The sequence below is a fragment of the Aristolochia californica genome, unplaced genomic scaffold (genome assembly GCF_029961685.1).
Source record: "Aristolochia californica isolate CCGP_79_NKW_82.1479 unplaced genomic scaffold, dmAriCali1.0.hap1 SCAF_8, whole genome shotgun sequence".
Taxonomy (NCBI): Eukaryota; Viridiplantae; Streptophyta; class Magnoliopsida; order Piperales; family Aristolochiaceae; genus Aristolochia; species Aristolochia californica.
The window spans coordinates 8,754,143-8,778,631 of NW_027182279.1; the positions used below are offsets into that span (position 1 = coordinate 8,754,143).

At 38.1% G+C, this 24,489-nt stretch overlaps 1 protein-coding gene across 4 annotated transcripts; it reads left to right on the plus strand.

Moving 5' to 3' along the window:
- Positions 1-499: 499 nt before the first annotated feature.
- On the plus strand, positions 500-24,291 carry LOC137938701 (TSL-kinase interacting protein 1-like). Of its 4 annotated transcripts, XM_068783706.1 has the most exons (16): positions 501-638; positions 735-772; positions 881-926; positions 2,695-2,914; positions 3,148-3,230; positions 3,317-3,364; positions 14,988-15,097; positions 17,654-17,738; positions 17,899-18,172; positions 20,478-20,657; positions 20,744-20,871; positions 20,949-21,190; positions 21,804-22,164; positions 22,460-22,840; positions 22,962-23,087; positions 23,277-23,892. In XM_068783706.1, the coding sequence occupies exons 4-16, from the start codon at positions 2,794-2,796 to the stop codon at positions 23,466-23,468; spliced, it is 2,331 nt and encodes a 776-aa protein (XP_068639807.1). In that variant the 5' UTR covers positions 501-638; positions 735-772; positions 881-926; positions 2,695-2,793; the 3' UTR covers positions 23,469-23,892. The 4 variants fall into 4 exon arrangements, with proteins under 4 accessions (XP_068639808.1, XP_068639807.1, XP_068639806.1 ...); XM_068783707.1 differs by lacking the exon at positions 23,277-23,892 and adding an exon at positions 24,108-24,291 and having other exon boundaries at positions 500-638; positions 735-926; XM_068783705.1 differs by lacking the exon at positions 735-772 and having other exon boundaries at positions 836-926.
- Positions 24,292-24,489: the final 198 nt, after the last annotated feature.

Below are 24,489 nucleotides of genomic sequence, written 5' to 3' on the forward strand. Positions count from 1 at the left end.
CTTCTGTTATTTTTTAATTTTTATTAATTTTATATAATTTATTCTAGTCACACATAATTAGTATATTAATTTATAATAAATTTTAATCATTAATTGGTTAATTATGTACTCATTCTATTCTTTATTTAGAAAAGAACACTGAAATCTGTTTTCCAAGCACTAACACTAGAATCTGTTTTCCAGCCACTTCAACTGGCCTGGATTAACACCCAAACATAAGTTGAAGTCGAAACAATTCATCTCACTTCAATTCAATTTTCCACTTCATTTCCACTTCATCCTGGACTAATCGCCCTAAGTAAATAAGTGTTCTTTAATACGACTTCCCGTGGCCACATGCCCATATACACGAAGCATGGCACTCGTTTGAACTTTGAATTTTCGCCGTACCACGTCCCCACTACGCTGGCCATGTCTCTGTCCCAATGCCTGGCACGTGTCAGCTGTTTGCGTCTCCGGTAAAGAATTTTCTGTGCGATTTTCTCGTCTGCAAGATATTGTCGGTGCTACTGTTTTTTCTTAAAATTTTCTAAATTTCCTTTTTTCAGATTTCCCTGTTTTACCATCAAATCTCAAATTTCACAATTCTGGCTTGTTATTTGCTTAATTTTTTATCTACAGATCTCTCCTCCTTGCAGGTTGGTAATTGCTCCTTAAATGTTTTTTTACATTTCCAATTTTTCTTTATCTTTTACTGAATGAATAATACTGGTTATTGTTATTTTATTGTTCAGCGTTTCGATCTTGTGTTATGTTTGACGGCATCCAAGAGGTTATTGTCGTTATTCTGTTGGGTTCTCTTTTGAGTGTTTTTCGTTTGGGATCATTTTTGTAGATTTTTATGTTGGCGAGCATTCAGATTGCGGATTTTATGTTGTAGATCAATTATCGATTAATGATGTGACCGTTTGCTAGTGCCGCCGAGAGTAAGAATCTTTTTTTATTTAAGCTGATGACCTCTATTCTTGATGTTGTTTATTGGAATAGAAGATCGATTCCTAGGATGTTGGTTTGGAGGTCTGTGCCCGGGGGTTTGGTTTGTTAGGATTTTTTTTTCCCATTAGTATCATCCTCCTACGTAATTTTTCCTTTACTTGATGACCTCCATTGCTGTAATTCCAAAATTGATTGGCTTAAGACATGGACTTTGCTGGTTTTTTCTTTTGAGGTTCGTCTGTTATTGAAGTTGAAACTAGAGTTAAGATTCATAACTAGTTCATTTTTTGTAAACTCTTAGATCTTTGGTTTTCATGATGTGCAGAAGCTTCTCATTTGGGTCATTGACAAATTGAGTTTTTTGCATAATGTAATTTTCAAATACAACTCTTATGTCTTTTGGGTTTTCTACATCATTTGTTATACTTTGCTGATCCTTCAAGTTTTTATCAAGTTAGGAAACATATATGCTTCTATGGATCTAGATCAGTAATCCAAGCCAGTTCTTATCATCTTGTTTGCTGCTGATCGAGGTTATTGGTTTGTTAATTATACGAACCGAAGTGGGCAAAATGTTTTTAAATAGGACTCTGAAAATCTTCCATCTGGAGTCATCATTGTAGTTCAAATCTCAAGCAATTGATTCAATGTTGATGTGCAATCTTAAAGCCAAGTGTTGAATCAGTGCTGATTTTTATCTGGAAAACTTATGTCAGAACTTTGTATCTTAAATTATTTGTTTGGGAAAGGATGTGGTCTAGAGCCTGAAATTCTTCATCCATTAACCTGCACCATGATAAAAAATTTAATAAGATTTCAAACAACAGAAAATTTGGTAAAGAAACCAAGAGCTGCTGCCACCACATAAATGGAGGTTGTAAGTGCTACTTTGGCAGCAGTTCTAGAGTGGTTGTGTCCTTCATAGGTTGTGTGCAATTTTTTCTTTATCTATTTTCAACATGGTAAGCCACCAAACTGAGACATGGGAAGAATGCTTTATGCATATAATGTATCTTGGTAACAAATAGATTGGTTTCTCTCTCCGAAGTGATGTCATTAATCTATTTCTTGAGAAATTTGGTGGAATTTTTTTACCCCTTTGCCATTATTGAACTGTATTACTTTTCAAAAAAATTATGGAACGGTATGCATCCCTGATATAGATGTGTAAAGCTCTATTGGTTGTGGTGAAGATGACAATATCATGATATTATGCAGATGATTTCTTCTTTCCCATTTTGGAATTTAAATGGTGACATATCTTGGGGGAGCTTGCTTATTTACTGGTTCTATTGCTAATTTTTGCTGTCATCTTTGTCCAAAGCTGGAATTTGCTTATTTTGTGGTGTATCATTAACTTTTTCTTATCTTTCTTTATTTCTTTTAGAAAAATCTTCTACGCTCTGCTTCCTCCCTCAAAAAAAGAAGTCATATTAGCTGTTTATTTGTTCAGCATGTTATGTTGGACCGGAGTTCTTACAATCCTTCTATCATATTAGGGAAGGTTGCCTGATTTTTGCCATCTACATGTTTGCATACTTCTGATATTTAGTGCTAGACTGAAATGCCTCCATACATTGCATAGCAGAATAAATGGGTGTTAATTAGTCAACTCAAGTGCATGATTGGAGTGAATTCTGTCATTTTAGTTCTAGTTATGAAATTCAGAAACTGGACTTTGAGTCACATCATTGATTGCATCACATATTTATGTGAACTATATCTTCCTTTTATCTCATGAAGATTCCAAACATGCAGACATCTTGCCACTGTGGGTCTTGAAGTTGTTAATCTGCAAAATCTTACATGATGGAATTGGTAGACATGCAGAAATAAGCCTCTTTTAATATCTTCAACATGCACACTGAGCCACATGTTGGGGTTGAACCTGTGGATACCTCAGTAAATGTACTGAAAAAGGATGGAGATCCTGGTGCAGCATTGCCCTGTCCTAAGGCGATCATTAACCAGAACCCAGGTACGGTTGGCATCTTTTTAACTTCTACATATTTCTAGTTTACGTTGGTGGGAAACTAATGCCCATGCCCATTGTCAGCAATCGTGGTTCTTTTAATAAAATAACTGATATGCGAAGAGTGAAAAAGATAGTGTATCTTGTTTAAAAAAAGGAATGGTTTTATTAAAGAGAAATTTTCTGTAATGCAACTTTTATTACATTGAGTTTGTCATGATACCAAGATTCTGATGCAGTGAAAAAGCAAACAAGACAGTGGGCTGCTTGGACTCGGCAAGAGGAGGAAAATTTTTTCAATGCATTACGACTAGTTGGCAAGGCATTTTCCAATCTAATCATATAGCTGATATTGATCTTTACTGGCAGTGGGATTTAATTAATGCCAATTTTGCCTTTTGCTAACAGGATTTTGACAAGATAACATGTCGTGTCCAGACCAAAAACAAGGATCAGGTGAACTGCTAACATCTGGAATCCTTGGTTATTTTCTTATGCTGCAATTCACAAATAATTGAGGAATGCAATATATCACTTTTAGATTATTTATCAAAGAAAGACTTAATTTAGGGTAGTCATATGTAGTGCATTTGTGTAACATGATTGATACTGGTTCATGGAAAATTTTGATGGAGCTTCTAAAACTCGATCATGAAATGAGAGGTGGAAAGGGTTATAGTTTGCCTTAGTTGGTTAGTTGATTTGTCAGGCTGGTGGGACTTATTCTGCCTACACTGAGGGATGGTTATTCAGGTTTCTTTGTGGTCGAGAATGGGTGGGTAAGATATGTTTCACTGAAAGGATATGTGCAACAGTGAGCCACTGTTGTTGTTTTCTGTGATCTGCAAATTTACCTCTGTTAAATCATTCAAACGGCCTTGACACGTGTGGTTAATAAAACTTTCAGAAATCCAAACTATAGGCTAAATTTGCTTGAGTCATGCAGGGAATGGTTGGAACAGTATAGAATCATTTTACTACTAAAAAAGCTTAGTTTTAGTAAAATGGGAGTTCCCAAAGATTTTCTCTCTGTTTGTTTGTCTGCCTCTTTTTTTCTTCTTCCTCTCCTCAATCTTCATCTCCCTCCTCTTTCTCTCTTTCCTTCTTAGACGAAAGAAGGCATACAGTGGGAGGCGGCCTTCATTTACAAGGGGGAAGAAGCTGGTAGGGGTTCTTGGGAATTTGCCACATCGTAGACCAGGTGGTGTGGGTTAAGTGGCAAATGAGTAAAATTACCAGCCCTGGTTTCTCTGGTGGGAAGAATTTGGGTGAAGTTCACTTAGTTAGGAGGTATTATATCTCACCAATGGAGAGCAAGAAGTCAACTTGGATTTTCCTATAAGTTGCTGATGTGAAGGGGAGGAAATACTCACTCCCATTGATTGTAAAAAGTTGAAAATACAAAACTTGAAAATCAAGTCAATTTTAGATGGTTGAGTGACTGGAATTGGTGAAGTGTTCCATCAGCATCTTTTTGTTGAACATGGAGACTAGTTCCTCCCGAACTCTCGTTCTTCTTGTTGTTGTGTCTCTCCGCATACGAATCTCCATAGATGTCATAGACTACATTGATACCTTTGAAGCTACAGTTTCCATCCCATGAAGACATCATGTGCATGTTTGATATGTTTAAAGATAATCCTATAAGGTAAACTGAGGGATTAGCAACAGCAATAAGGGTGAAAGAAGAAGATTTGGTGGAAGTGTTGTGCCTTCTTGAGAGAGGCCCTCTCCCATATTTTGATGAGCAAAAATTAGGGAAACACATTCTGTCTAGTATGGTCACACGTGCTCAATTCTATTATAAAAAGTGAATGCAATTTAGTCTCAAGTACATTTGAAATTGTAAAGGAATCCCTCCTATGTCTCATAATTCTAAGAATAGCTAAAAAAATAAAATAAAACAATAAAATATTAAAATACTTGTAACAACTCCTTCCCCCCTTCGAAGATCCTTGTCCTCATGTCTTAGTGAATGTCGGAAATTGCAAAAAAAAACACATCTTTAACCTCCCAAGTCATAGCTTCAAGGGGAAGGTGGTGCCACTCCACCAATACTTCCCATGTGCAAGTGGCCATGGATTTGAACTCGATGACAAAGGAGAATTATGTGAGGCTCTTGGACTAAATGACTTGTTGGGTCCTACTCAGGGAAGCGGGGTGGGGAAATGCCATCTCGTATCTGTGGTTTTAACTCGGACATGCGAAACATGGGATGCATAGTAGAACTAGGAAGCTCAATTGTATATGTGAGGGCCCCTACTCTTTCCACAATTCTAGAGGGGCCAAAATATCGGTAATACAATTTTTGGTTCCTCTGCTACACGACCTCTACTATCTATATGATTGTAATCTCAGAAAAAACCAGATTTCTCACTTGGAATTCATACTCAAAGTGATGCTTGTCAGCCTTTTGCTTCATTTGATTTCCCCATAGCTAGATTATGCTTTAGAAGCAAGATGTCATCCCAATCAAGTAAGGAAGTTTCTAATTATAGAGTATAAGTGGTGCCCCTCATGTAGCCCAAAACTGTTGGAGTGTTCTCCCATAAACAGCTTGAAGAGGGGTCATAGGAGGTGTTATACGCCCATTCTTTCCAACGGAGCTATTTGGTTTAGCTCTGACAAAACAATTTATGTAATTCTCCAGACATCGGTTCACTACCTTCATTTTGCAATCGGTCTGTGGATCAGAAGCAATGCTTTTAAGAAGTTCTATGCCCAACATAGTGATGAATTCAGAACATAATTGGCTGATGAAAACCATGTCTCTGTTTGACACAATCATAAGATGAACCCCATGCAAATGGACGATTTCCTTTATAAAAAGTTCAGTATATCTCTAAAGCTTGTCCACCACCTTTAAAATAACCAAATACCCTTGGGGGAGTGGCAATCCATCAATGAAATCCATAGAGAGGTCTTCCCATGCTCGGTCTTGGACGGGCAACAGTTGCGAGTCCTGCGTCCCACTACCGACGTGGTTTCTTACTTGACACATTGACAAACATCACAAGAAGCTTGGAATAATTTCACATTTTTCATCAAGTGGAGCCAGTAAAAATTTGCAGAAATGCATATAAGTCTCTAACACTTGTTTGGAGGTCACAATTTCATGGAAGTCATTTACGATGGATTGGTACAATTGGGTATTGTTGGGTACATAAAGACTGCCCTTGTAGGTATGCAAATATCGCATCATAGAGTAGTGTGGTCGACTAGGAGCAAACGTCACCTCTTGTATTAATGGGAAAAGGTCATTGTTGGCATTGTAGGCTTTTGGAATTTATTAGCAAAATTGTGGCGAACCAAGAGAATGGGAATAGTTTCGGAATCGCCTTCTAGATTAGTCATTTTCTGCCGTGTTTTGGATCCTTTGCTACATACAATATCATAATCATACCCCGTTCGCTTGACCAATCAGCTTTATTGTTGGGGTGACACAAAATGCTGGCCAAGGAGATATCTCAAGGATGGGCAATTTGTGAGATCCGAAAATGACTTCTCAACTTGTAGAGTTGCCAATATCATTGTTAGAATGAGTATTAGCATCTCCTTCTCATATGTAGAATAATTCACAGAAGCACCCTTAATTGCTTTACTAAAAAAGCAACTGGATGATTGTTGAGGTTAGGGCCACATGGATTCCTTGTCCTAAAGAATCACACTCCATCATAAACAGTTTTAAGAAATCCGGAAGAGCTAACCTTGGAGCCTGCGAAAGAGTTGCTTCAATGTAATAGAGACCATGGTTGCTTCATGTGCCCAACAAAACCCTTCCTTTTTTCAGCAACACTGTAAGTCGTTGGGCAATCATTCCATACTCCAAATAATGCGTTTACAATACCTTGTGAGGCTAATAAATCCATGCAGTTGGCGAATGGAGGCAGGATGCGACCAACTTTCAATGGCAGCCAGCTTCTTGGGGTCCTTGGATACATGTTCATCTATCACATGACCTAAATACTGCATTGTTGATATACCAAACACACATTTGTAAGGCTAAGATAGAGATGATGAGAGCACAACATCCATAAAGTGGCATATAAATTCTCTATTGCTCTGCCATAGACTTCTTGTATACCAAAGTTGCATAAAATTACCAACATAAAATGCCATAAGTAGAGACAAAAAATAGTATTCATAAGGCTTTGAAATGAGGAAGGTGTATAAGTCAGTCCAAAAGGCATGACCAATAATTTATAACGTGCCTTGTGCATTCTACAACGCATTCTTGGAAATATCTTGCAGATCCACACGAATCTGATGATATCTTGAATGTAAATCAAATTTAGAATAGATCTAGGCTGCATACAGCTCATTTAATGATTCATTAATCACTGGAATTAGGATTGTTTTTGAGAGTAATGGTGTTAAAAGCTCTATAATCCATGCAAAGCCCCAAGTACCGTCTTTCTTATGGATCGGGAGGTCTAGTGACGAATAAGGGTTTTGGCAGATCAAATTATCTCAGACTCGAGCATGTTTTTCACCAAATATTCGAGTTCAGTTTTCTGTATGTGTGGATACTTGTATGGCCGAACATTTGTTGGAGGGGCTCCTAGAACATTGGCATATTGTGCTCATGGGCACGCTCAGGTGAAAAGCTTTTGAATCCTGAAATAATTTTACAAAATGCTCTAAAACATGAAGTAAAGAAGCAGACATGGGAGTTACCTCATGTTCTTGTAACTCGACCCCTTCCATGTGAAGGTAGATGGCCTTGGTGATCCCATCCTTCTTGAAAGCATTGGCTACCGTTTCTGAGTTCCCATCTCTAGTGTGGCCTATTTGCCAACAAATGCACTTTCCTTCTAGATCAAACTCGAAAACCAAACCAGAGTTCCACCTCACCCGTGCCCAATGTGTGAAACCATTGCAACCTGAGGACAAGATCAGTCCCTTTGGCAGGCAAAATATAGAAATCTACAAGTAGTAAGATTCCTTGAGTGTATAAAGGAACCTGCTTGCAAACGGTCAAGTAGAAAACTTATCGGTCATTTCCTACCATCATTCTGAAAGTAGATTTCGGTATGCTCTAAACCAGTCGTTTAGCCACCTTCCCGCAAATAAATTTATAGGTACTACTACCGTCTAGACAAACCACCACCTTCAGTTTTTCCACTAGAACTAGTGAGTTTGATACTTCTAGAAGAGTGACTATCAGCCATGGCGGTGTATAGACATTGTAGCGATGCCCTCTAATACCTCAAGTTGCTCCTCTTCATGGTCCTCCATTGAACTATACTTCTGCTCCTCAAACAAGTGTAATTGATATCTTTAATAGTAGTGGCCTGGGGAGAATTTCTCATCTCAATTAAAAAACAAACACCTCAAGCTCTTCTAATATCCATCTCTTCTTGGGTCAACTTCGTAAAAGGTCTCGCCCCGGTTGATTGTATCAGGTGTTGAACAAGGGCAGTATTTTGATCATTTTTTTATTGCAGGAATTGTTGTTTGAGTACCCCTACAAGGTTATAGTCCCAAACTACACGAAATGTTTAATTTCTCCTCCAGCACATTGGCTAACTTGGTAGCCTCTTACATCGATTCAGGGTTGAACAGAGTTGACTTCAGCAGCTTTGTCTTTGTGACAACCATTAATGAAGTAGCCAACCTTGGCCTCTTGCGTCCTCCCACATACCTGGTTAAATAATCTTTCTAATTTGGCTTGGTAAGCACACAAATTGGTTTGCTTCAACTTGATTGTGGTCCCATGTGAATTTCTGTACTCTTTCGGTCCAAACATTCATAGAACACTAAAACGAATTCAGCCCATTTGGTTCTTGATTGTCCTTTTTACGACTGTAATACCATCGGAGAGCTTCTCTCTCCCAAGTAGAAACTAACTGCACCTTTTGATCTTTTCTTGTGCTATATGATAGTCGAAGGATTGTTCTACTTTTTAACCCAAGTTGTGGATTCCTTATAATCCACATACTTTGGACAATCTAAGCGCATAACCTGACCGGAGAAGAATTTTCAGGCTAACCCTTCTCCAAGGCAGGTCGTTGTTCTTGTCACTGTGGCATTTTTTCTCAAGTAGCTTGTGTAAAGCCTCGAATTTTGTTTCAATTTTCTGAAATAGCCAATCTCTTTTAGTATGGACTGCTTTGAATTCCTCATTAAATCTGTTGCAACATGCAGTGAGGCCATCTATAGTAACCTGCTTCTTATGTTTCATCCAACAAGTTGTATAGATACATAAAAATTTAATCAAGCTGATAGGTGTGGACTTACAAATTATCGTTGTCTAGATTGCACACATGGAACTGGCTTCACCAGTTGGCTGGGGTTCTCCTGCATTCAAATTTTCTAGGGTTTTCATTATGAGAAAACCGGTGCAGCCGGTGACTTTAGGGTTTGCTTGCTGAAACCAACTTAGTGACTGTCTCAATCAGTCGCTCTCCTCCTCTTTAGTGGCGTTGAAGAAGAAAAGAGAAGGCATCCCTCGTTGGAAGCCAACGTTTGGAATATGCTTAGCACTGAATTTAAGAGCCGTGGGCCATGTTGTTTTCACAATTGAGGAATGGTCACTCTGATACCGGTTGATATGTTTAAAGAAAATCCTATAAGGTAAACTGAAATATTAATGAGAGAAACAAGGGTACCTCCGCTTGGCTTCTGACTAAGAAGCCCTTTTCCTTCTTCATGGGTACCTCTATCCGTGAAATTTGGAGCAACTTGGCAAAGATGCACATTGGGACCAAGGTCCAAGTCATGCAGGAATGGACTCCTCTTGGACCTGGTTACCTAAAGTTGAACTTTGATGGCTCTTCTCTAAGTAATCCCGGGATTGCTGGCTTTGGGAGAGTTATTTCGGATCCATCCAGCAATCAGTGTTTCTCGTATGCCGGCCCATTAGGCATTTCTGATTCAACGTTGGCTGAGCTCCATGGCCTCCTCAATGGGCTTCTTGTTTTTAGAGACAATTGTAGTGGTCCCCTTCACATTGAAGGGGACTCAAAGGTGGTCATTGGTTGGTGTGAGTTTGCATCCCCTCCCCCGTAGCGCCATTGGGACATCTTTCGGGAGATTCTAGATTTTTTTTTTTTAAATGATGCTGATTTTTATTAAGACAAAAGCTTAAGAGAGAAAATTACAAAGGAGGGAAACCTTCCCAAACAACGAGAGATTGCTGGGAAGTTCCGAATTTTGCCAATTTATCAGCCAAAGAGTTGGCTGATCTAGGAATGAGATTCCAATTACAATGTGTAGAAGATACAATGTCAGCAATACTATCAGTGATGGGTCAGTGGCGCCAAGGGGGAAGCTGTCTTTGGAACACCAACTAATAACCGTCTTCGAGTTGCCTTCAATGATTAACTTGCCATGGAGATGATCTCTGAAAATTTGGAGGCCGAACAATAGAGCACTAACTTCAGTAATATTAGAATCATCAATGCCCTCCGGACCAACAGAAGAAAGAATAGGGTCTCCACTGTGACCTCCGAACACACCGCCTATTCCAGCTGGCCCAGGACATCCAATAACACTACCATCAAAATTCAGCTTTATGCAGTCGCAAGGGGGAGGGTCCCAGATAGCCATACTCGGAGTTTTGCTGGGGCCAGACATATGAGCGATCAAATTTCAATTTTCCCGTAGGGAAACTCCCGATAGAGTGGCAAAATCCTTCTTTGTATGAAGCCAGCTTGAGATGAGGCCAATGGCATGAGAAGCCGTGTTGTCTGGGGTGCTAGCTTTGGAGTTGAATCTCTGATTATTCCACTTGAGCCAAATGTACCATGGAACATGCGCAAGACAGGCCGAAAGAATTAACTTGCCCAACCGAGGAAGGAGAATCCCTTGAACCATCTCAAAGGTGCCAAAGAGGTTCTGATGTAGCCTACTAGGAGCCTAATTTTCTGAAAGATCTTCATCCAAACTTGCCACAAAAATCCACAGTGTAAGTGGACATGCTGGATTGTCTCTTCGCACTCACCGCAAAGGGGACAAGAAAGATCGGGGATAGTGAAGCCTCTTCTATGAAGGTTGTTTGAAGTAAGAATCTGTTCTCCAATAGCTGAACACACAGAAAATTTGATTTTGCTTGGCGCTGAGAGTTTCCAAGCCAGATTTGTCTTGTGCTCATGAATACTGTAGTCTTGCTTTCTAATATGAGAGTAAGCCGAAGTGACAGTTAATCGGCCATTATTATTTGGCTTCCAAATCAGCTTATCAACTGAGTGCTCCGGATAATAGTACTGCTGAGTTTGGTAAGGAGAGAGCAAAAAGCCAATGATTCCTCATCATTTAATCCCCAACGGAACGGGAGATTTCACAAGTGATCACTCCATGAATCAGCCACAGAGCAAGAGAGGTCGCTTGCCACCCTATGCAGCTCCGGGTAGTCCTCCGAGAGGGATCGGGGGCCACACCATTCGTCCGACCAGAAGAGAAGGGTCCTTCCATTGCTCGTGTGAAACAAGGTAGCATGTCTTAATACTGGAAGGAGTTTGAAAACTGATTCCCATATCGGGGATAGAAGGCGAGCAGCGCCACCCTCTCTCCACCAGGCACCCGAAAATTGAAGGTAGAATTTCACCCGAAAACAGGAGATTCTAGAAATTGCCTCACTATTCTCTTATATTTGGTCTCACATCCTGAGATCTACAAATTTGGCATCAAATGTGCTTGCCAAGCAGGGAGCGACCCTGCAATCTTTTGTTGTTAGGGATTTGCTCCCTCTTCCTTTGTAATTTTTCTCTTGTTAATATAAATACATTTTTTTCATAAAAAAAACTGAGAGAAAAAGTGTGGAAAAAGAAGATCCGATGGAAGTGTTGTGCCTTTTTAAGAGAGGCACTCTCTCCTATTCGATGAGCAGAAATTTGGGAAAGACATTATGACCAGTGTGGTTGTGCATTCTGAATTCTATTTTCAAAAAGTAATTACAGTTTAGTCCCAATTACATCTGAATTCATAAAGGAGTCCCTACGTCCCACAATTATAAAAATAGTTAAAAAATGATAAAAGCAATAAAATAGTAAAATAATATTATCAATTTTCCTTTATTTGTATTCAGGAACAGGCATTTCATAGAAGCGTTGATGAAGACGATGAGGGGTAAAGATAAAAGAAAGTTATATGGATGACAAATTCCCGATTTTGGTCCAATTGTAGAAAAAAGGATAAAAAAGGCAACACTACAAGATATTTGAAATGAAGAAAGACACTAGTGGGTTTTTTTTTTGACTTCCCACAACACATCATTGACGGACAAGTGTAGATCTGGGTTAAAAGTCAATCTGTTGTTGATCAGTGCCAAATTTCTAGCATCGTGAAAAGTCTGACCAAAGCATCCACAGCTAGACTCTCCCTCTGGTAGCAGTCTTCCTTGTCAAACACACCAACCAAATATTTCTTACAATGATGCCTTGCAGAACACAGCTCCACAAACAAAAGATCATAATAGAGTAGGACAAAGGATGAATAGAACTGTACTTATGGTTGACCTAGGCTACACAACAACAAAGGGAACAGCTACAATGCTATATGATTGTGATACCAAGATAGCAAGCTAGAAGCTTCATGGCTGCAGAACTGGACATGTAAAACTTGGAGTCTTGTCACTGAGTCAGGATCTGATACTTTGGTCCAAAATAATGGTCCATCGTGCTGCCTTTCATGGAAGTGGAAAGTTATATTCTAGCTGTGAAAGTGGAAGCACGTGGAGATATTCTGTTAGAGCTGAAGGAGTGGGATGTGAGAAAAACAGGGATCCTCATCAATTACATGCTCTATAAGAAGGTTTTTAGAGTTTATCATTGAACATAGTCTAGTGGACATTCCTCTGACAGGACCAGTATACACCTGGATAAACAACAAAAAGAGCCCAACACTTTCAAAGCTTAATTAATTCCTAGCAAGTGAGGAGTTGCTAGACCAGTTTCCATATGGTGCAGCTAGAATTCTTCATGCACAACATCGGATGTCAGTTTCCATATGGGGTTCACTTCTCTTTTGCTTTGAGTCCATGTGGCTGCTGGATAAAATTTGAGATAGCTTAAAATTTGAGAAGAAGCTAAAAAGCCTCAAGCAAAAGATCAAAGAGTGGAAAAAGGATATGTTTGGCAAGCTAGACTAAAGAAAGGACTGTATCCTTGCAAAAATTCAAGATGGAAAATCCTAGACAAAATCCACAATCAAAGACATTACAAGAGTTGCTCCCTAGGAAGAATTTGGACATGATATGCACCAAGAAAGGGTTTTTTTGGAAGCGAAGGGCCTGATTTAAGTGGATAGTAACTTGTGTACTGGATTTAGCCATCTGACTTTCCAAAAAGATCACAATCCAATGCAAATAAGTGCCTTACTACACAAAAGATCACTTTCCCAAATTCAATTTACCCTGCGTAGGCAAGTGGGCCCCACTCAAGGAATTTGGACACAATTTCACTCTTATGTACACAACCAGTAATGGACAGCAGTCACACTTTTCAATTGAAGTGGAAAATTGAATAAAAAAAGCTAATTGCATGTAAGATGGATTATGCAGGCTTTGAGGAGGATGACACAATCCTTGGGTAGGCTGCATAGGAACAATGAAGCTAGGGCAGCAGTCACACTTTTCAATTGAAGTGGAAAATTGAATAAAAAAAGCTAATTGCATGTAAGATGGATGATGCAGGCTTTGAGGAGGATGACACAATCCTTGGGTAGGGTGCATAGGAACAATGAAGCTAGGGCTTCAAGTAGGCCCCCTTAAAGGGCTTTCAAAACATAGTAATCACCCAATTGATAATAGAAGCCTTCAACCAATTGGTTATAGTAGGAAGAAAAGAGGAAAAAATTGAATTTTTACCCTACCAGTCCAGATATTGTTGGAAGAACCTTCAATAGGGGTGCTGAATGGAGAGGAAGAAGTCACACAACTGAAAAAATCTGCCCAAAACTGCCTTCACTGCTTGGATACCATGTAAAGAAGGAGATTTGAGAGACAAAGAGGAAGAAAAGGTTGAGAGAAGAGTAGGTAGAATTCGTGCTAGAAAAGCACGAGCTCCCCCTTTATTAAACCCTTAAGTGATAATTACAAGAAAGGACAAAAATGCTCTTAGTTACAAAAACTTTTATAACTCATATAATTTTACTCTGTTTTGAATGAAACTTGAAACATATGAGTTTAATAAAAGTATCTATCTAACAGAACTATGCTAAGATAAATCAGAATATGAGAAATGACCAACATACCCTCGGACTGGTATTTTAACATAACCTTGTATGTGCATAGTCAATCTTCTTATGTGATTTGTTAATCTTTATCTTTTTTAGTTTTTACCCCAATACTCTAGTGTGACTTGAACCCAAGACCTCAAATTAGAAACCATTCCACATAGCTATTGAGCCAAAGACCCAATCTATGTGATATGCTAATCTTTTTAAAATCTTCAATACTATGTATTGTGTTCTGCATTTTCCCATCTTCTTCTTTGTTGTTATAATATATTTAGTTGTTATTGTATATGTTTAATTGGGTCCAAGGCCTATCCCAAAATGACTAGTCACTTAGGAAACCTCTTCTGCCAACTAATAAACTCAAGATCTTTGATCTTGCTAATCCATCTGGGACTATTCCTTAATACTCCCCCTCACGTGTAGGCACATGGATAATCTGGGTGGAGGCCCTCATGTGTAGGTATGTGGATAATTTGGGTGGAATGCCCACATACGAGTACTTGTTCTGATACCATGTTAAATTGGGTCCAAGGCCTATCCCAAAATGACTAGTCACTTTGGAAACCTCTTATGCCAACTAATAAATTCAAGATCTTTGATCTCACTAATCCATGTGGGACTATTCCTTAACAGTATATGTAATATTTCTCCTTTAGAATCTCTCTTAATGAAATCTTTTTCTCGTCCTCATAAAAAAATTGTCTATTTGGCCTTTGATATGCTGTTATATGAGATCAGTTATTTCCACCTTAAATGTTAAAGCATGTGGTTTATGTACTGTCTTTCGTCTACTGTTTCTATTGATAGAATCCTTTCATAGCATTTGTTAGTCTTGAAGTCTTTATTTTTGTACTTTCAAGTCCTTAATAATGCATGTTGTTAAAAAGAATTTTAACTGCAGGTCCGGCATTATTACTATCGCCTCATAAGGCGTATGAACAAGCTGCTTGGTCCTGGATTTTGTCTTGATGCCAAAAACTCTAAAGATACTATTGCTGCGATGCTTCGCTGGTAAGTAGTGCTAAAGACTATGTATTCTACTCTGGGTTTTAATTCTTGATTTGCACATGTCCTATATTTCTAGATAGATTTCTGTCTATTTGTCTGAGCACACGTTTTAGTCTTTTTTTCTGTCTTTCTTTATGGTGGCTCCCAGTGTTCATTTTTTTGTTATCTATTGCTTATTATATGTCTGTTTTTGGTTTTTCATTTCATTTTTTCCTTGAACTTCCAAGTGGATTGCTAATGCCCAAATTTCACTTTGTTTTTCCCATGGAAAAACCAAAAAATTGATTCTGTAAGAAAAATACTGTTGTAAGTTAAGGTAATAATGGTAGAATGGCTGAATTGTATGTACATAATGTTGTGACTTCAACTTTCCGCAAGTTGTATGTGTACACATTGAGCAATTTATGAATGTTTTTGTATGCATCAAGAAGTATAATTCTATTAGAAAATTTGCTTATAACGTCTGACATTTTACTTAATTCTGCTTTTTTGCACCTGTAGTATGGGCTGGAAACTTTTACTCTATTTTTAGTCCACATGGTAAACAGCCCATCTCATAATTTGAATTTTTTGAGATGACTTTGTTTAGTTCGTGATCACTTTTTATTTGGTGGGTGAAGTTAAACTAATGTCAAATAGTTCATTGGTTCCCTATCAATTTTTAGTGGGTGGGTGGTATTACGATAATGTCAGATATCTGATTTTTAAGAATCATTGCCATCATGAAAGCCTGACCCAACTATGGCGGTCCAGCAACATTAATCGTCCTCATTTATTTTTGTCTAAGTTGCTAAAGTTGGCATTCTTTAGATCTTCCTCATCAGTGCCTTCCATGTCAAATTTGGTATTTCTCTACTTTGTGCATTTTTTTTCTTGAGAAAAGGTGTGAATATATTACTGAGAGAAAGAATACAAGCCTTGCTAATCAAGACCTTCCTCCACAACAAGATGTTGGAGAAAACACCAAGTTTAGCCTGAGTATCCGCTAAGTTATTAGCAGATCTAGGAATATGATTACACATACATTGTAATTGAGAAATTAAAGTACATATATCATAAAAAAGATCCCAATGGCGCCAAGGAGGTTTGCATGTCTTCTTACACCAATTGATGACAACTTGAGAATCGCCTTCGACATATAAAGGTCCTACCATCCTCTGTTTAAACAGTTTTAGGCCATTAAACAAACCAGACAACTCGGCTGTAGTTGAATCTGATATCCCGATTGGCCCGGAAAATGAGAAGAGAAGATTTCCTTTATCGTCATGAATAACCCCTCCTTATCCAACAGGCCCCGGACAACCCAACGTGCTTCCATCTCTACTTTGTGCATTAACTGACAAAAGTAACCTTTGTACACAGTGCACCATCTCAATTGGCTCTCTTATTCCTTTTTTTTTTTTTTTTGGTAAGATTTCAAAATGTTTGTCGTATTTCATTTTTAGTTTATATTGCCTATTTTTGTAGAACATTGGTCCTAATATTCTCATTTGTGTCATCCTCATTCTTTATGAATGGTGCTTCTCAACCCCAGTGGTGCTCCATAAAGCATGATTAGTTGCACAGCATCTTCCTCTAGTTTTCCTTCACCATGTTCAACTTGTTGTTCATGAAATCCTTGGTGCAAATCTTCACTTCTGCTTCTGGCATTTATTCTTTATGCTACATTTTCATTCTCCCGTCGTTTGAAGATTTGAGTCTAGGTATCTGAAAGCATTTCTTTTGGTAGACCTTGCCCCTCAATATGCATGGTGGAAAGTTTCTCAGATCTCTTTATAAAACTGCAGCTAATATATCTAGTCTATTATTGTTTTATTTAGTAGAAATTTGTTTTTGAGGACAGTATGAGCACCATGGGACTTTCTTGAATATGGGTTGTAAATTCATCCATGATAAGTGCAAAGCAGTGAGGGCGTATATCATTGTTATAATACCTAAGGACTGGTAGCATTTGTGTTTTCAGATTAGTAATGACCAGGTGTTGGTGCCTCACCAAGATGTCTCACATATCGGGTGAGATGTCTTGTATTTTTAGGGAGCTAGATGATAGGCCTTCATATAAAATATTGGTCCGTCACATATCCCCTGAGATATCTCAGATTTTTTATGGGCAAAATTTCTTGGGAATCTGTGATGCCCACCCTAGTTATGATACCTTAATCCATGTCCTTAATGATATTAAAATATCAGTATTTTTCTTTGGTACCCACTAAGTCAGCTGGGTTTCTCTATCTTAGTTCTCAGATTTTTTTTTGTTATGTATCATTGAGAAAATTCTCTGTAGGCACGATAACTGCCTACTGATTTATATTACTTATCCCCTAATTTCTTAGCTGCAGTAAAAGAAGAATTGAAGTTCTGTTGTTATAAATATTTATTTAACCTTTATCCATCTTGCATAATTATTTGAAAATTTTCTTCATAATGGAAGCTCTCTTTTTCTTATTTCTTTCTTTTGTTCTCTGCTTTTTCTAGAATAAAATTTCTTCATCTTCTTCTTCTTCTTCTTCAAAAGAAAAGGAGATTTGAGGACTCTTTTTGCTTTATTTTCTATGGCAGGTGGTCTTTGTTAGAAAAATATAGCTGCACTGCCTCAAAGCTCCATTTGAAGCCTCGAAGGTTCAAAGTATTTGTGGAGGCTTTGGTCAGTTTTCTTCTGTATAATTCTTATTCTGAATTTCTTCTACAACTTACATTTTGGATCCTTGTCAACCATCCACACATTATATCTTGTTTCTTCCATCTGTATTTAACAATTTATGCTTATCTCTAGAAATATATTTGATTTTTCTCTTGCCATGAAGGAGCATCAACTTTTGAAAGATCAGAAAAAGAGTAGACGGAGACGACCACATGGAGAAGGTTGCCATTCAGCACCTTCAACAGCAGCTATTTCTCTTCTAGGTAAGGCACCTGGAAATGATGCTCGTCTGATGAAAGTACTCATCGTTGATGGCCACAATGTTCAAAAAGTGGGTACTGCAAAAGCCATTTCTTTAAAACGCAATGTTAGCACAACTTCTGCTTGTAACAGAAGTGATCCTACTCTGAAAAGTGCCCGGCAACGACGAAGAACAGGTCAGTCTTAAAAGTTTTTGATTTTTGGTGAGTCTTAAACTTGTTTATTATGATCTATTGGAAGTGAAAGTAAAAAAAATGCAGAAACAAATAGAAGATGAAACAAATTAAACAGGGAAGTAGCAAATTAAAAGAAGTCTTATCAAATCAATTTTTGGGTTACCAGTTAGCCCGCTTAAAAAGAACTATTTGTTGGCAAAATTTTCAGTATACAAAAAGTAGTAGTAAGACAAAGGAAACAGAAATAAATAGGAGTGTTTACACTTATTCCTCTTTCTAAAAGTAAGACGTTTTTTTGAACTATGTGTAGAAGTTCTTTAAACAGAAAAGTGGGCATGAAGCTTTACATAGTTAGTACAATGGGAAATGAAAATAAATGAAAGAAATTAAAGTTAGTCCATATTACAGCTATAGTTTATAACTAGTTATTGATGTAAGATGCCTTTTATTAGTGACTGAATCTGCCAAAGAGTTTGTGGAATGAAACACATGCTTCCAAACAATCTGTAAAGGCATTGTTAGATCTGCAATTTGCAGGAAATGTTTCATGAAATCTCAATGGGGGATTCCCCAAGCTGTTTCCCCATGAGACCACTATGGCAGAAAATCATCCTCTATGATTAATGGCTGAACTGTCTGCAATAAGGAATAAGTCCTTGAAGAACTGCCCAGACTTCCACTTCCATAGAATCTACCACCCCAACCGGACCTGAATAGGATAGTAAGGGACAAACCTTATGATCTCTTGTGATGTCACCAACACCCACAAGTCCAAAGTTTCCTTTTGAATACTAGCATAATTGAGTTTGAAGAGAGCATATTGCATAAAGTGACAATTTTTCAATTGAGTCTTAAAGCGACACCAGAATAATCCATAAAGGCAGTTGTTAATCGAGTCCATGAGAGCACCAAGTGAATCAATTTATCAATTACCACATCAACTGAGCCAATGTGATTTATATTCCTTTCTAGCCACAAGCTCCATATAACAGCTCCTCCAATGATCTTCCAAAGAGTATTACCCAAAAGAAGGGGGTGTAAAAGAAGAAATTTCAGCAGGCCATTCACTAAATTTATCTGGAAAGCAAAGAGAAAGGTTTATCCAATGTTGGAATACCAAATCTCATAGACAAAAGAGCATCCAGAAGAATATGATCAATAGATTCCTCTTCTTCATCACAGAAAAGATAATTCATTAAAGGTGGATGGAGACCTCTTCTGCTGAGAAGGTCGATAGTTGGCAGCTTGCCTTTGAGCACCTTCTGCAGAAAAGGCTTGACCTTTGATGGGCCATAAATTTCCAAGCAATGGCAAGGACCTTTGGATAAGTTTGCTGCCACTTTCATAAGAACAAGACAAAAAGAGGCGATGAAAAAAGTACCTGAGGAATCAGCAGACTGAATGAGCTTATCTTCAACGTTGCCATTATGGTAAAATTGGCTGAGTAAAAAGTAAGACTTTGACAAACATAACTATTTTTGAGTTGGACTTTTAACTTAGAAGCCAACTCAAAATAGAAAACTGGCTTAACAGTCCAAGGCTTGTAACATAATTGTGGCTCTTCAAGATTGCAATCTTGAACATCTCTAAGTACTGCCCAAACCAGAGAGTACATATTATGAAGTTTTTGTTAAGTTGTGGAGCCTAATTAACGCCTTACATTGAGTCAGTACACGGATCGTTAAGGGCAGGTCCGTGATATATTGACTGCTATTTCATTAAGGGCAGTTTGGAGAATTCACTCTCATATTGCAGTTGCCCTAGTTTTCTCTTTATATTTGGGGGCGCCGCTATTAGGGTTTACTATTCATCACCGAAAAGGATCATCAATTGCGGTTGAGAGAAGCGATTTCTCTTGTAAACTATATCATCTTCGTAGTGAATTACTGCAGCAGCAGAAGACAGAACGTAGTCTCACTTTGAGGCGAACCTGTATAAATTTTGTGTCTTTCTTCGTGCTTGCTTTTTTTTTTCTTTCACGATTATTATTATTGCTCTTGTTAGTTTTAAATTAGGGTGTCTAATTCCTAACAGTTTTAGCATGATGGAAATAGATATAAAGAACTTTATTAGAGATCTAGCAGAGATGTTTGCTAGTTGGTACTAGGGACCATCCACTTCAATCAAGAAATAATGAAGCTTGTTGTGATTACATCATATGTTCTGCTTGAATGATAATGAGTTCTTAATGTCATTTAAGTGCTATATTTGTCTTGAATGGTAATGAAATCTTCTAATGTCATTTAAATTCTTTTTTATATTAAATCAATAATTAACTTTGTCTGTGCTATTTTTGGTTGTCTAGGTAACATGTCATCCGCTCCTGACCAAATGGAGGAGAAAGCCGCTACTTATGGAGTTAGCTTGGTTGCTTATGCTGCCGAGCATTTGGAGCAGAGGACCTGTAGTGTAAAGAGAGGTTGTCATGACCAAAGGCAAGCTGTGACTGATGAGGAGTTGCTTCACAACCTGTCTCCGTCCAAGAGTATATGACTTACATGAGACCTATTTGTGGTATTCGTTTTAGAAAAAAAATTAAAGAAAATGCTAATGTTTTAACAAATGATACAGATCTTTTCTCTTCAACATCTCAGAGTGGGTGTTTACAAAATAATCCTGAAATTAATGGACAGCTTCCTGTGAAACTCAAGCTTCAGTTGTTTCCAGTGGATGAAGGTACTCGGCTAGCTCTGGAAAAGGTAATAAGATTAACAACCAGGAATTATATAAATCAAGATTGTCTGGGTTATAATTCTTTACCTTGCATGCACTGCAGGATGAACACAATCCACACCTAGAGTTGACATTAAGTGCTCGCAAAAAGATGTGCTCAGTGTTAGAACACCTGAATCGTAAATGGTGCAATTCAAGTATTATTTTATCAGGGGAATTAATGATTTTCCCTCATAGTCGGCAGGAGGCTCTCTCCAGTTCTAAAAGATGGACTTTAAAGGACACTGTTTCCACTGCTGCAGATGTATATGATGCCATTGGCTGCCCCACTGTTTTCCGTCTAAGGTATTTATTTTATCTGTTACCAGCTTTCAGTCTTTGTTTTAAGCATTTATAGACCGAGCAAACTTGAGATTAATCAATTACCATGCTTGTACCCTTTGCTTGTATTTCTGTGTTCTCAAGTATACCTTTTGCACTTGGAGAACTGGACACCTGTTTGCCCAATGCAGTCTTATTCTTTTGCTGGTGTAGATGGTAGATGACTGCTCTCCCTTTCTATAAAGAGCAGGGTTTTCTGAACCGGATCTGGAAACCATCTTCAAAACCTGAGTGAGGTCGCTTGAGTTGGGTCTGGTTACCCCAAGTTCAGAGCTAGACTTGGGGCGAGGCGGGGCACTGACCCCCTGACCTAACCTGCCCCCATTCAAAATCCAAGTCGACCTGGCCGAGTTGTGGGTTGACTTGCCGGGTTGAAAAACCATGGTAAGGACCATATGATGGACACTGAAATGTTTTAGGGCGTGCTAACATGTCATAAATTTGAACTCTGCTATTTCAGAACTTCAAGAAGTTATTGAAGCCATTTTCTTGTGTGCGTACTCATATAGATAGTTTGGAATGAAATGGTACTTCTTTTTAAGGATCCTTGGGAAGCTGACTTAATTTTGTCTTTAAGGTATGGCTGGTTCCCCAATCTGGAGGTGAAGGTAGTGTCACTTCCAGCATCTCTGTCACAATCTCATTCTACTGGTGATCACCTGAAATTTAAGTGCAGTCGTGAAGGACATAAAGAAATCTCAGTTCCTGATGGGCCACGCGTGGGTCATGATTGCAACCAACTTGCAGAATCCAAAAAGGGCCTGCTTCCCTCAACAGCTGAAGGAACTTTTTCTACTTCTTCTTCAAAGCATAAATTGAGCATGGCATTTCCAGTGGATCAGGAATGCAATATTCCAGTATCCTCTGGTTGCACAACTCATTCCATGTGTCTGAAAGAAGAAAGCTCTGGAGTCGTGAAGAATCAGTGGGAAGATGCAGTATGTATCTCTTCATGTTTATCTCTAAGACTGCTTTTTAGATTTCACCCCCCAGATATCCTTATTATATCTCAATCAATGGTTTTTCTTAAAGATATATGCAATCATTTTATGACTTTTCTTAAACCTAATCAATTTAAAAGACACTGAAGTTTATCCATTTTGGTGGATGTTCAGGCCATTCTGACTCGTGTATTTTGAAGTCGTGCTCATATGCACAGAATGCTATGCCATGAGTCTAGTGGAATGTTATCAGTATTTCAATTATGAAATGTATCTACCTCTCCTTTTGCAGGAAATAGTGAGAACAAGTAATGGTATCATCTTGTCAGCTGGGGAATGGGCAGACAGTCTGACAAATATTAGTGTTGGTGATTTATTATTGGAAGCATCTAGAGCTGCAGATGCCAATTACACTGATCCTCCTGCTCCATGTCTTCAGTCAATTCCATTTAGCTGTGATTCATTTGATGCTGCAATTGCTGCCCATATTTCTTCTGGTTCGAAAGAACTCCAAAACCATGTGTCCATATGGGATGGTGAAGAAACGTGTGATGCGTTTTCATTTCAAAGGCTTTCTCCTTTCAATCGAGATGTTTCTAGTCCACCACCAGGTGCTTCTGCGAGTCGGAATATCTCACATGATTATCCAGCTGGGCATCATGTCTTAATTGAGGTTTAGTATCCTTCTCTAATTGCTGTTTTCCTGTTCTTCCATAAAATTTTAACTTAACTCCCATTTTTTTCTTCTTTTGATGGTTTTCCCAAAATTTGAATACTAATTAATTTTATTATAGGATCTTGGTGTAATTGGAAGTACTGAGGATCCTTCTTGTGAAAGGAATCCTGTGGGCGATTCTATTTCATCTGGACAGGACCATGATGATTCTAAAAGGGGTCAGTCTTCGACAGATATGTACTGGGTATGTGGATGTCTTCCTTTAAATTTTTTTTTATGAGGTTTTCTTGGTTGTTTAAAGAATCACTCTAGTTATTGGTGGAGCTCATACTGGGAGATCTACTAGCTAGGTTACCTTATATAATTTCATAGTGGTAGTTTATTTCTGATTTTTTTAGGATTTGTGCCTTCTAATGCTTATTATACACTGCAGCCAGATTTTCTAGGACCTATAGACCTGGATGTATGCTCTCGGTATCAAGGACCAGAACTGATTCTTGGAGATTCTATAAGTCTTAGTGGCTTTAACCGCCTGATAGCAAGTAGTCTTGATGCATTTCAGAGTTGCTCATTCTGCAGCTCAGACAAGAAAGAATGCCTGGCACGTGAGACTGTTGGAGACTGAAAATTTCTAGTGACATTTCATTTGTACTTGGAGAGATTAGGTGTACAGAAGATAGACTGACCAGTCTAGGTGGGCGAATGCCCAAGTAGTTTAGTCTATTTTGTCAGGGATCTGAGGAGATGAACTAAGCCCTGTTACCCCAATGCCCTGCACATTCTGCAATTGTACTTCTGTCAAGTGCAATCTGATTAATTTTTGTACATAATAAAACTCCCATCAAAAGTCTTTAAAATACTAATAGTTTATTCAAATGTATATTGCTCGTGGCAGTACATAGCTTGGATTAAAGATTGTAAACTTTGAATATGAAACCTTATTGACAAATTTGTCCAAGAAGTTAACAAGGATATGTTGCGAGGGCTTCACAGAAATCTTATTGGAATATTATGACGTGTGATCAGGACTTCCGTAGGTCAACTCGGCTATTTTGGTGGGCTTGGATGGATGTATTTCAGGCTTGAAGTTTGACTGAAATATGAGAAAACGTGTCTTGATAATTATGAACTAATTGATGCTATTTTTTTTCCAGAAAATTTCAGTTTCTTCATAATGATACTATTTTATAGTGAAAAAATATAGTTAAGGCTGAGAATCCTATCTGATTGTTTTTAAATATCTTTTTTGTTTACTCATAAACAGATATGGAGCAAAAGTTCTTATGTTGTAAAAAGTAAGAAGAAGATCGAAGAGAGAGAATGAGATGGAAAGAAAGTAGTATGTTGTAAAAAGTAAGAAGAAGGTTGAAGAGAGAGAATGAGATGGAAAGAAAGCAGAGAAGAGTGGGGGATTTGCACGTCCAGTTTTTATTTATAGCTTAGGGTTGTGTGGGTTAAGTATAATTTAAACATTGTCCTTACTTTAAGTGAAAAACCCTAATTTTCTATATTTCCTATTTTACGTGTCTTTTTTACATGAAATTTGGTTTATAGACATAGTTTGACGTGTAGAACAAGATTATATCAAGAAATATAAATAAAGATAAAGTAAAATGACCAAAATACCCGTGTTCTTGTTTTTCAAC

Coding starts and splice junctions, on each gene's coding strand:
- LOC137938701 (XM_068783706.1), top strand. CDS start 2,794: ATGCACACTGAGCCACATGTTGGGGTTGAACCTGTGGATACCTCAGTA. Junction 15,098..17,653: donor ATTGCTGCGATGCTTCGCTG/GTAAGTAGTGCT, acceptor TTTCTATGGCAG/GTGGTCTTTGTTAGAAAAAT. Junction 22,165..22,459: donor AGAATCAGTGGGAAGATGCA/GTATGTATCTCT, acceptor CTCCTTTTGCAG/GAAATAGTGAGAACAAGTAA.